This window comes from Callorhinus ursinus, unplaced genomic scaffold (genome assembly GCF_003265705.2).
Source record: "Callorhinus ursinus isolate GAN/ISIS: 27379988/994484 unplaced genomic scaffold, GSC_fseal_2.0 scaffold4, whole genome shotgun sequence".
Lineage (NCBI taxonomy): Eukaryota > Metazoa > Chordata > Mammalia > Carnivora > Otariidae > Callorhinus > Callorhinus ursinus.
In genome coordinates, this window is record NW_027397066.1 from 157933310 (window position 1) to 157946422 (window position 13113).

Consider the following 13113-nt stretch of genomic DNA (forward strand, 5'->3'; position numbering starts at 1 on the left):
ATATGTCCCTCCTCAGGGGCTCATATATGTGAGTGAGAACTCTGGATGCCCAGATGCAACCAGAGTGCATCCCAGACCCATATGTATGTATCAACGAGATGGGGACAGTGCTGTGCATGTAACTTACAACACAGACAGTATGCTGGAAAAATCAGACCAAAACTGCTATAAAGAGGTTAAATTAGAATCCAAAGAGACCACATTCCCCATCCTGCCGATGCTGCTCCCCGGCCACCACCCCCTCCCCACGCCAGTAGCTCATTAAAAAAAAAAAAAAGATGGATCTCCCAAAGCACCTTGTTGAGATTTTCATATGATTTTTCTTTAGTTCAATCAATACACAGTCATCCCTTAATTCAGTGAAAATAGCTTTTCACACGTCCATGCACACACTGTCATACACACATGTAAAACATTGGCAGCAGGTACTTTTAATTTGCTGGAAAATATTTCTAAGAAGTCAAACAGCTCCAGCCCAATGAGCGTGCCCTCCGATTGGCTAGCCAGACCAGTTGAGGGACCTGATTGGTCCCTGATCCTAAGGACCGATAAGAACGGCTATAAAATCCCTGGGTGCAGCTCTTGGGCCCCCAGTTTGCAAAAGCCAGAGGTGCAAGAAACAGCCACTGCAGCAGGAGCGGCAAAAGCGTCAGCAGGAGCAGCATCAGCAGCAACAAAAAACCCTCATCAAATCCTCACCTAGGCTCTCAGTGTATCCAGATCCACATCTTCACTCAAGCCGGGAGAGGGAAAGAGGAAAGGGGGGGAGGAAAAAAAAAAAAACCCAACAACTTAGCGGAAACTTCTCAGAGAATGCTCCAAAACTCAGCAGTGCTTCTGGTGCTGGTGATCAGTGCTTCTGCAACCCATGAGGCGGAGCAGAATGATTCTGTGAGCCCCAGGAAATCCCGGGTGGCAGCTCAGAACTCAGGTAAGCGGCAAACCCAGGACCGGTTTCTCCCCCAAAGAGCTGTCCTCATTTGCCTCTCGCTTTTGCAACTGTGTCTATGACGGCTGATCTTGATAATAAATGTGCTTCATGCCTGATGGCAATAAACTGCCAGTGTAATCCAATAGCCTTAGGAAGTGGAGCTCCTTTGTTTAATAAATTGCATGCAACTAACGAAGAAGCTGGGCGCTCTGCTGAGGGTATTTCATTGCATAAGCCTAGCCTGATTGCCTGAAATCTGGCACGTACCCTCTTGGGGGGGGGGGGGGAGGGGGGGGGGGGAAAGGCTTGAACGTTGGCATGCTTCAAAGCGCTCTCTATACTTTCCAGAAGCTGAAGCTGATCTTAAGGTGAGACATGATTTGTCAGATGCTGCTCCCCTTCCTTCACCCTTAAGACCCCATAACTGGACTTCCCTGACCCTTCAGAGAGCACACAGAAAGCTCCCTCTGCAGACAGATGGACGGAACCGTAGCCCTCAAGTCTGACAAATCCCAGGCAGATGCAGAGAAAACCTTACACATCCCACCCCTGACACTGCTCTTTCTCCTCCTCCCAGCTTCCTCATGCTTCATTCGGCTGCCCATGCAGCCCCAGGCCAGAGGGACCCTCAAAAAAGAGTATTTGTGAAACGTAGCAGCAGTTTCTTCAAGGGGAAGGTGTCACTCTGGTTCTGACTCCCGGAGCAGTTAATTGTGTATTATCTTGGCCTCTAGAGGACAAGAGTCCCTAGGAAGCCGGTACTAACACCTCTGCCTTTTGACTTCACTTGTCCGGCTTGCTCCTCTAACATTGCTGCCCCCACCCCCCCAACTGTCAGCCAAGATGAGATCGCAGGTGTCCAAATGCTGCAGACAACCCTCCCCTGCGAAGAGCACAGGTCCCTGCCTAGAGGAGGGCTTTGCTTCACTTCCTTTTGTACTTAGTTGCTATAGAAATGCAGTGATTCACAATTCGAGCTTGCCTAAAACAATAGCAACCCTAATGCATATTAAAACTGCTTAAAGCAAAGTTATAATTTGAACCCGTGGAAATATATAATTAGGGAAATGACTTGTAACATCCCAGAGGCTGCGGGTGGTGGGAGGGGGAGGGGAAGCCTAACTGAACCACGCTTTTGATCTCAGAGGAGAATCCTATGGTATGAAGGCTGCAGATCATTTCTTGCCGAGCTGCTTGCCAGAACACCCCCCTTCTGAAGGAGAGAAATTACTTTTATGGGAGATCTTATCCAGAATGTAGAAAGCCTCATGCAAGTTCTTTGCGGTTTTTCTTCCAGTCTTGCACAAGGGGTGCCTTGGCCTTGTTATTCCACACCTGTGTTTCTCTTTTAAAAAAGAAATGGCTTTTAATATAAGAGAGATTATGCATACCTCTAAGCACTGACCTATGGTGGGGGTTGGGATGAAACATGAATGGACCAGATCCCTTTCTGCCAATGGGAAGGTAAGTTAAAAGCCCTAAATCGGAAGGGTCTCCAGATGAACTCCTGGCAAATTCTTCTCTGCCATTTAGGCTAAAATTCCATTCTTATTACTCTGGAGTGCATTTTCGGAAGCCAAATGGACTCCCTGGCCCTTCCACTTCCTAAACCTGCCCACCAGCCATCAGCCATCGCCTCCTGTCTTCCTATGCTTTCGGGCTCTAAGGGATGCCCTTTGATGCTACAGAGCTTCTTCAAGCACTTGCATTCCGCAGATTCTGGCCTTACTTCTCCAGCCACCAACATTGTATGTAATGGTGAGACCAAGAGGGAAAACTCACGCCCTCCCTCTCCTTCCATGTGCTCTTGCTCTTATAAGCCAAAAGATCTGCCTGCCCCACTCTTTCCACTCCTACCCCCTCTGAACGGGTCCCTCTACTGGCCCCATGGCAGACATCTAAGATATGCTCTTCTGACTCCTTGTCCTTGAATCTTGCCACCTTGACCCCGATGAATCACCGTCACCATTTGACCCAGACTGGGTGGATTTGTCTCTTTCAGCTGAAGTGGTTCGCTGCCTCAACAGTGCTCTGCAGGTTGGCTGTGGGGCTTTTGCATGCCTGGAAAACTCCACCTGTGACACAGATGGGATGTACGACATCTGTAAATCCTTCTTGTACAGCGCTGCTAAATTTGACACTCAGGTAATAAGACCTTGACCTTGACCCATGCCTCCCACGGGCTGCTTGTCTTTAATGCCCTGTTAGACTATTGTTCTTAGGAGCCAGTCTTGTAGGGAAGCTGCTCTGCTTCTCAGCCTCCTCAGCGTAAATTCTCAGCTCCGGTGTGTGCACGCACACACACGCAGGGGCACACATGCGCACACACGCAATTTTGGCCAGAAAGTCGGTTTTACAGGACACTCCCCACCCATTCTAACGCACAAATGTACCATACTGACAGAGGCTGTCTTATAAGGGAGGGGTGATGAGCAGGAAATCTTTACCTCTTCAAGAAGAAATAAAAACGTACTTCGAACAAAGAAGTTCTTCTCACTGTATGACCTAGCATACTAGCTTGTGAGTTATCGAAGTCTCAATCCCAAGAAGACAAAGCCATTTCACAGCTATTTTTAAGCTGCGGGGTGCTGGATTATGGTTCATCTCTTTTTTTCCCCCTGTCTCGTTATTTCTGCGGAGCTCAATTCTGAAGGTAGACAAAGAGAGTGGGGACATTTTTTTTATCCTGGCCGCGGCGTACAATTTTCTCACTGCGAGGACACGAAGATGGCCATGAGACAGTGCCAAGGCAAGCCCCCTTAAGTTCCACATGTCCTCTCTGGTCAGCTCGAGCTAAAGCTTCTCCCCCTTACCCCTTGCCTGACAGGGAAAAGCATTTGTCAAAGAGAGCTTAAAGTGCATCGCCAATGGGGTCACCTCCAAGGTCTTCCTTGCCATTCGGAGGTGCTCCACTTTTCAGAGGATGATTGCTGAGGTGCAAGAGGAGTGCTACAGCAAGCTGAACGTGTGCAGCGTCGCCAAGCGGAACCCCGAAGCCATCACCGAGGTCGTCCAGCTCCCCAATCACTTCTCCAACAGGTACAGAATGAGTCCGCTTTTCTGCAATGGTGTGGGGGGAGGGGGGGAGGCGGGGCTTTGACAGAGCCAGACACAGAAGGGGGTTAATTGCCACAGTCATGATCTTATTTTAGCTTGCAGCCTTCCCAGCTTTTGCAGGAAAAAAAATATGTTTGTGATTGGTTGTGACAGCTTAAGCAGCCTGGATTTTTTTTTTTTTTCTGTTATAGAAAAAGTCTTTCCATGCAGCTAATAGAAAGCTTCATCTGCAGCATCCTTGGGTGCATTTTCATTGTCATTTCTCACCATAAGCATGAAGGGAATTGGGAAGTTTATGGAAACAAGATTGTGAGACCTCAAATTTGGCTGAAATTACGGCTATGCACGGCACAATTGGCCATTATTAAAACCCTGGTCAAATGTCATAATGCAGACTTTTAAATCTGCATGTGTTCTGAGTCGGTCCCAAGCCCAAGCAGGTATTTCAGTAGGTGACCCAGAGTAAGCCATGTCACTTCCCTGGGACTCGGATTTCCTTTGTGAAAAGTGAAATGGCTGGACAAGATGACTCCCGTGTTCCCTCCCAGTCCTGTGTTCTTCCTTTCTCTAATCCAAGATTTCCCAGAATGGTGTTCTGGTGACTGCTCAGTCACATTCTCACATGACCCAAAGCCACTGAACTGGTCATACCTGAGCACTGGCCTCTCTGTGCCTCTGGCTACGGTCTTTGCCAGCCAGGAGAGGGCTGACATCTCATTCCACGGCCTACAAGGTTTCCCAGCAAGACCTGGGCTTCCCCCCATCTGTGATGAAGTTAAGAGAGGTGTCCATGGGGCTGGGGTGGAGGTATGACAGGGACAGTGGAGGCAGGACAAGTTCAGCCTACTGTGATGCCCCGCAGCCTAAAACTTGCCTCCCAGTCCTGACGCGCTAGGATCCTTTGACTCTCCGGACAAATCCGCACTGACTGACAAAGATCAGTCCTATTGCATGTTACCCGACCACCTGAGAGCTAATACAGGCTTCCCTGGTTAATGTCCTACCAGGTGCTGCCACCCTTCTTCCAACAGTGGCAACAGCCTACTCCTCCCGGGGCTGACCAGTGATTGAGTCAGGCACAGATGTGCAACTGGAAGACAGGAAAAGTAGCTCTCCCTTAGGGAAATGCCCGTGACATTAAAACTTTGTAAAATTTCTGATCCACACTTACCTACACATTAGGTGCTCTTCAGAACCTCATGTCAATTTATAAATTTGTTGGTTCAGTACTTGGAAGTGACAATGGGTCCTAACTGATTTCCTCAGAATAAGAAAATCAAATCCAGCATGTATCTCAAATGGCCTATCTCTTTATATTGACCTTGTTCTTAAAATTCTCCTAAGAAGAATCTGGTTACACTTGAAGAGGAAAAAAAAAAAAAAAAAAAAACAGAAAACCCAACCCTGGCTAATTGTTGGAGACTCCCTTCACCATAAGGAAAAAAAAAAAAAAAGGATTCTTAGTAGGATTCTTAGTAGACAGGGGCTAAGGAAAAAATATGTATTTGTGTGGTAGTAACTGGGGGGCAGGGGTATGGTGGCAACACCATTATTATAAGTCTAGATCTTTAAGGATCCTGTGACAATTTGTGACTTATAGCAAATAACCAATTTGGAGGCAATATGAACCTCTCTATTTCAACTGAGGTCATATCTTCCATTATGAAGGGAGAGGTCTTGATATGATATAGATTCTGGACTGGTGATATGATACAGATTCTGGACTGGTGATCCTAAATATCTAAGAAGACACTAGTAATAGGACTTGTTAATCCAGGCCACTATTCCTTTCAAAGGGGGGGGGTCTCCTTTTTACCACCTTTAGCAAATGGTCACAAGGAGTCTTGTCATCTCCCTTTTCCATCACAGGGAAATCACACTTATTAGGAAAGTGGGGGAAAGTGGCCATCCCTTGAAGACCAGAATCTTCCATGCAGCTCTTTCTTCAATTATTTCACTTCAACTGGCTAATATTATTCCTGCTCAGAACTGTAGAGATTTCCGGTTCCCTGCTGGGCTTGATTTGCTCTATTTAAGCTCCTCACTCTCCTGAAACATCCTGCTTTCCCAGCCTCTGCCCCACCACAGATACACACGAAGTTGTGCCAGTTGGCACGGAATTGTGAAGGGAAGTAGTTACAGGTTCATTCCACCTTCCTGTGACTTATCTAGCATGAGATTTGGGCCTGGGAGAATCCAAAAGCCTGTGACTGGACCAGGAGCCAGAACAGGGATGTTTTCCATGAGAGAAACACACTCAGAAGAGAAAGGAGAGCTGGATGTCCCCCCCTGGCTGAATTTACAAACTGCTCTCTCAACCCTGAGGGAGAGCAGGCAAATTGATCAGGCAAGCTGAGCAGTGTGAAGCTTGGGAAGAAAGCAGACCAATCCAGATCCAGAGTGGGAAAACTGACGAAGCTTCCAGCTCTCTAGGGCATGGATAGGGAACAGGAAACAGAAGAATAATATTGATCAAGGGAAACAAAGGACTATTTATAAACCCTCACACAGAACGTTCCTAGGCAGTATGTGTGTATTTGGGTAAGCATGGCTGAAACAGTAGCTATGGAGAATATCTGATCTTATTCTTTACCAAGAAAAAAAAAAAGTCTGTGAGGGAATTTTCAAAGTGGGAAAAAGAAACATGCTTTAAAAATCCTTTCAGTCCGGGTAATCAGAACCCTTAGCCCGCCAAGTCCCTGCAGCACATCCCGCCATCCCCTATAAAGGTGAAGAAAGGAATCTCCTTAACTAGTTCTAAGTCTTCCTGCAGAAGATGGTCCTCAAGCAGACCTGCACCATCTTTGTTAAATTAAGAAGGAATTTATATATCAAATCCCTAGAAACACAGAATGTCACAGCTGTAGATGATTACAGAGGTTATCTAGACTAAATACCTCATTGTGCTGATTTAAAGAACAGAGGCCCGGAGAGGAAAGTGCCCCACTACAGATCACCCAGCTAGTGAATGACAGAGCTGGGCCTAGAACGCACGTGGCCTTGAGCCACGCCATTTGATTCTTACTTCAAAAATGGCAACCAGTAGAACCTATAGGAAATATCCACAATCCAAGCAGAATAAAAATAGAAAAAAAAAAAAATAGAATACCAAGGAGAATTGAGTAAATGTGCCCCGTGGTGATCAACAATTGCATTTGTGTACATTCTCTTCTCAAAGAGAAGGCACATCTTACCAACAGCTATAGTGACATGAACGGTTGGTACAAGATGGTGCCTCGATTAAATATGTGACAATTGCCAAGTCAACTTCTGCTGGAGATGCACTCTCTTAAATAATCTCACTTGGTGACTTCTAGATAGGAAAGGTCTGTCTCATTAATCCACACAATCCCAGAGGTCAGCGCCCTTCCTGAGTATTCCAGCCCTTAATGGAGAGGCGCGGTATTAAACTGTCGCTCACTCTGGCCAATGATGTGGACATCAAGGCGGCCGGACAGGTTGACAGGTTTCCCAGACTTGGAGGAGCTGCTAATGGAGCCATGGATATCTTCTATTCCAACGAGCACTCTTAGCCTGCCCTTGTTGGGTTCACAAAGCTCCACTAGAGAAGCTAAGGGTAGATTTGGGGACAGTCACTACGGGTGGTCGGGCTGGCAAGGCCATCGTGGAGAAACACCAAGAACAGATGTCCTATCTGGGCAAGCAGAGAAAGCAACAGGAAAGACAGAAGCCCTCAGAGAGGGAGAGTGGGGCCCAAGGGACACATGTGGCCTTAAAGAGGCGAGGCTTAGTTTCCTTACTGGTGTTAAGACTTCATCATCCAGGCAAGAGCTTTCAACGTTGAGCTAAGGAGAGACCATCTTCTGCAGTTCAGTCCCCTGGGGGCAGGGGAGGGCCATCGGTTATGGACAGTTCTTTCTACAAATGGAAGGGTTTAACTTCTAAGTTATAAAGTCCTGGTTGGGGGTCAGGAGGGTGGGAGATCAGAAACCTTATTCTGTAAGATCTAATCACCCTGTAAAACAGACGCAGAGATCAAGGGGACCCATGTCCTCGGAGAGCCCAAGAGTAAAGAGGTGCCTGGGGATCTATGTGGGTGTGTAGGTATCTGAAGCTGTTGGTACAAAGTAGTTTATTCTCAGTTTTTCCAAAACCATTTTTCTCCCCATTTCCCCATCCAAGTGAGATCTGCTTTGACTCATGTGCTTTATAATTCCAAAGAGTTGGAAAATGTGTTTCTGTGCCAGAGAATCCCAATTTTAACAACAGCTGGATATAATCCTCCCTCGGGGGAGGGGTAGAGCCAGGACTCTGTCCGAGACCCAGACAACGGCACTTCGCTTGGGGCCCCCAGCTTCATTCTGCTCACTCGCAGGAGGGTGACCGCTCTGCTTCATTACCCGTGTTCCACTCTGTTTACCGTACATCCTTGAAAGGACCTCTCTGGGGGGTTAAGTTATTCTGGAAGGATGTTTGATCCTGTGCTCTGTGAGGTGAGTTAAAAATAAACAGGTTTCTTTTCATGGAAGATCTTGTGGCCCCAGCGACCTGCAAGCTCCTCTGGGGAAAGAGTCTCTCCACATCAATACTGTAGGTCACTGTCATTGGGAGAGTCTCTTATTAGTGAACAGAGAGCTAATGGGTTTTGACAAGTGTCACCTCAAATTGGAAAATTACCTGAACTGTCTCCCCGATGAGCAGGACAAGGAATTCATACGCTGTCAGTATCAGTCTGTGTCTGAGCCATAACACTTAGCCACAGCGTTCCGTTTGCCTAAAGAACTTGCACCTCAGACGAAGGTGATTGATACCAAACGCAAGGTTTTTTTTGGTAAGACTCAACCACACCTACCTCTAATTTCTCTTTCTGAAATCCTGACTTATTGGAGAGAATTAGAATTTCTCAAACTCCCCATTTCCTCCGTGACCACAACATAAATCACCAAATGGACAGTGAGCAAGCAACTAGGACGCCGGCACGTGAGGGTTACGAAGAACAAGGACACAAATCCTGCCGTCAGTAGTTAACAGTCGGGCAGGGAATGCTGACCTGTGTGATGCTAACCACGTGTCCATAAAATGCTCAAAAAAGGAAGAGGCCAGCAAAAGCTAGAGCAGTCGGGGAAGACTTTGGAATGATTGAAGCAGAAACCATCAGGGACCCCCAGTCCCTCCATTTCAGGGTCCTCATTGCCTGGCATCTGGCCTTCTGACTACAATGTCCCTTGGAAAGAAGACTGAGAATGGGATCGGTCAATGGCCATTAGCAAGGCTAGCTGAGCGTATGGTAGGGAAGTTAAATCGAAGAGAAAAAAATGCACGAGACACTGAAGGCAGTGGCCTCCTTTAAAAATACAAGTTTAGTCCAAAACCTTCGTGTGCCCGTACACCTGCACACACACCACCGAGCAAAAGGCGGACTGCAAAGATGCATCAAAATACCGGCAAATGCATGTGAGTGACTGTTCATCTAACAGTCTCACCAGGGCTGGGCTCACTTCATTACATATTTGACTAAGTCCTGCTTCTACCACTAACCCTTCACACGACCTTAGACAAGTCACTGCAGTTCTCCCACCTTCGTTTCTTCTTTATAAAATGAGATGATGATATATAGCCACTGAATGATCTCTGAGATCCCCTCCAGCTATACGATTGTGTGTTTCTAAAACTGTTAGACATTGTTGGCAGCCGATTCTTCACAGTGTGACCCAAGTCTCCTGAGCATTAAACGCGAGAGCTGTCTCGCATCCCGTGGCACCCTAGGAAGCGTTGCATAAAAGTTAGAGCCGAAAGCCACCTTCAGCTGATGAACCATCTGGATTTGCACGGTTGGGCCAGTGGGGATGGGTGTCGGCTGCAGCCCAGATGAAAGGCCAGGTCTTGCCTTGCCCTCCCTGATTGACTGTTGCATGTGCTCTCTTTCCTCAATGCAGATACTATAATAGGCTTGTCCGAAGCCTCCTGGAATGTGACGAAGACACGGTGAGCACCATCAGAGACAGCCTGATGGAGAAAATTGGGCCCAACATGGCCAGCCTCTTTCACATCCTGCAGACGGATCACTGTGCCCAAACACACCCACGAGCTGACTTCAACAGGAGGCGCACCAGCGAGCCACAGAAGCTGAAAGTCCTCCTCAGGAACCTCCGAGGTGAGGCGGCCTCTCCCTCCCACATCAAACGCACTTCCCATGAGAGTGCATAAGCAGGGAGAGGTATTCACAGCCTCGCCAGACTAGCATCATTTTAAAGGTGTTCACACACCGACTTTGAGTGTACTGTGCCTGGTTTGATTTTTTTTTTTTTTTAGGTAGTTCCTATTTTCTATTCCCCTTCCAGAAAATTGCATGAAACGAGGCTTCTGTAATCAATATCCCAACATTCTGCAATGGCAGCATTCCCACAGACAGAATATGTGTGATCTTTCTGCCTCTCGGCAGGAGAAAATACCCTCTTTTATCACGTTCCTTCCCCAGGTCCCCTCAGACTCCTCTCAAACACAAAGCATTCGCGTAAGGCCCAGTCATTGTCATTGGAAGCTGTGGGGCCCTTTTAAGATGGTTGCCCCAGTAGAGTTAGCTGATGAGAAGCGACTTAATTTAAATGCATGTCTTAAATGCCCATAAAGGTGTTCAATGGAATTCGTGTGATGAATCTGTGCTGGCCATGGACGAATATGAATGTCGTGTTTGAATTCTTGATCTCTCATGAGCTAGTGTCTTACAGTCTTGATCCTCCAGTGTGTAATTTCCTTTCCAACACATTTACCAAATTGCTCAACCCTGGCTCTTCAACCGGGCTTTGAGCCTGCATCTTCTTGCATCTAATGAAAAACAAAAAGCTAACATCTTTATGTACTGTAACTGCTCAGAGCTTTAAAAGTATCTTTAACAATTGTCTTAAAACCAGAGAATCTTAAGGTCTAACTGTGGAATATAAATAGCTGAAAACTAATGTACTGTACATAAATTCCAGAGGACTCTGCTTAAACAAAGCAGTATATAATAACTTTATTGCATATAGATTTAGTTTTGTAACTTAGCTTTATTTTTCTTTTCCTGGGAATGGAATTAACTATCTCACTTCCAGATATCCACATAAATGCTCCTTGTGGCCTTTTTTATAACTAAGGGGGTAGAAGTAGTTTTATTCAACATCAAAACTTAAGATGGGCCTGTATGAGATAGGAAAAACCAACAGGTTTGTCTGAAGGACCCCGGGTAAAATGTTAAATCTCCCAGCCCACCTCAACTCAGAGGCTACTCTTGACTTCGATCTCTCCTGAAACGGCTCTGTCACATCCATCCGGGAATCACAGGAACCCAAAAGAGCATCCCTTTGGGCTTGGACCACTTACAGTGAGTGTGATAAGGCCTACTCTATCTTGGGAAGTGGCAGTTCCTGACTCGCCCACCACCTTTCATCGGTGAACCGATGATGGCGTGGGGGACTTTCCCTTAAGTCAGTCAGGAACGAGTCAGTCAGCCTTTGGGTCTTCAGTTCCGGGGACTTGGGGCTGAGGGGGTATAAAGAACCCTGGGCTGTCCAGCCTTAATAGACTCCTCTTACATTTTTGTCCTGTAGCACACTGCCTGCCAAAGTAGTCCTGGCAGCTGGGCTATCTCTGTAGGATCACAAAAACAAAAAAAAAGACAAAAAAAAAAAAAAAAGACAAAAAAAGACAAAAAACAAAAAAAAAGGAAAAAGGAAAAAAAAGAAAAAAGAAAGAAAGAGGGAAACAGAGCTGGTGGTTTGATTATTTCTGCCGTGATGTTTACAAGATGGCAACCACCAAAGCCAAATGATTAACCTATCTATGAACAACAGTAGTTTCTCAGGGTCACCGTCCTTGAACCCAACAGTCCCTTAAGAGCGTCACTGCCCACCAAAGGTCAATGTCGAGGGAGGAGGAGGGAGGAGGGGTAGGACTGTAGGGGCCACTCCAAACTCGCTTAGGTAGAAACTATTGGTGCTTGACTCTCACTAGGTTAAACTCAAGATTTGACCAAACCGAGTGATAGGGATCCTGGTGGGAGGAGGGAGGGCACATCTCCAGAAAAAAATGAAAAGCAATACAACTTTACCATAAAGCCTTTAAAAGCAGTAATGTGCTGCTCAAGGACCAAGAGCAATCGCAGCAGACCCAGCAGCAGTGGTACACGCACCGCTGCCTTTGTCCCCACACCGCCTCGAAGCGTGCTGACATCAGATTGTTAAGAGCATTTTTATACTCAGAACTGTCCCATCCCCAGGTCCCCAAACATATGGACACTGCCTTAGCCTCTTGGAAATCAGGTAGACCATACGCTAAGTTGACTCTCCACTCCCCGCCCTTCCGGCCCCGGCCCCCCACCCCCAGGCAAGGCTGACTTCTCCGAACCAGAAAAGCTACTCAAGTTTGTGTGTCGTGTCCGTTTCGCAAACCCATGAGGCCAGGACCCCAATGCAACAAGTAGTTCACAAGTATTCCTAGCGAAATTCTCTCTTACTTCAGTCCCAGTAGATTCTCTCTTTTTGCTGTGACCTCTTCAAACCGTGGTACCCCCCTTTTCTCCCCCCAATGATACTTCTATATGTATCTGTAATACATATATCTACACATATGGAAAGAAGCAGTTCTCACGATGTTGCTAGTTTTTTGCTTCTCTTTTCCCCATCCCATCCCACTCCCTCCAAACTCCCCCTTAAACTTCCAAAGCTTCGTCTTGTGTTTGCTGCACAGAGTGATTCGGGGGCTGACCTAGACCAGTTTGCATGATTCTTCTATTGTGATTTGGTTGCACTTTAGACATTTTTGTGCCATTATATTTGCATTATGTATTTATAATTTAAATGATATTTAGGTTTTTGGCTGAGTACTGGAATAAACAGTGAGCATATCTGGTATATGTCATTATTTATTGTTAAATTACATTTTTAAGCTCCATGTGCATATAAAGGTTATGAAACATATCATGGTAATGACAGATGCAAGTTATTTTATTTGCTTATTTTTATAATTAAAGATGCCATAGCATAATATGAAGCCTTTGGTGAATTCCTTCTAAGATAAAAAAAATAATAATAATAATAAAAATAAAGTGTTACATTTTATTGGCTTTTTTCTCCCCAATGTCTTTCATTGTTATTCTTTGAAAACTTCTTGAATGAGACTTTCTGAAT

At 46.2% G+C, this 13113-nt stretch overlaps 1 protein-coding gene across 1 annotated transcript; it reads left to right on the plus strand.

Moving 5' to 3' along the window:
• Positions 1 to 606: 606 nt before the first annotated feature.
• Positions 607 to 11685, plus strand: STC1 (stanniocalcin 1). Its single transcript, XM_025873817.2, has 4 exons — positions 607 to 931; positions 2934 to 3076; positions 3759 to 3970; positions 9886 to 11685. Exons 1-4 carry the CDS (start codon positions 814 to 816, stop codon positions 10154 to 10156), a joined length of 744 nt encoding a protein of 247 aa, XP_025729602.1. The 5' UTR covers positions 607 to 813; the 3' UTR covers positions 10157 to 11685.
• The last annotated feature ends 1428 nt before the right edge of the window (positions 11686 to 13113 follow it).

Bases quoted from the DNA above. Each gene is read 5' to 3' on its own strand.
- STC1 (XM_025873817.2), top strand. From the start codon at position 814: ATGCTCCAAAACTCAGCAGTGCTTCTGGTGCTGGTGATCAGTGCTTCT. The intron at 932-2,933 runs GTAAGCGGCAAA...TGTCTCTTTCAG, and splicing joins GGTGGCAGCTCAGAACTCAG to CTGAAGTGGTTCGCTGCCTC. The intron at 3,077-3,758 runs GTAATAAGACCT...CTTGCCTGACAG, and splicing joins CTGCTAAATTTGACACTCAG to GGAAAAGCATTTGTCAAAGA.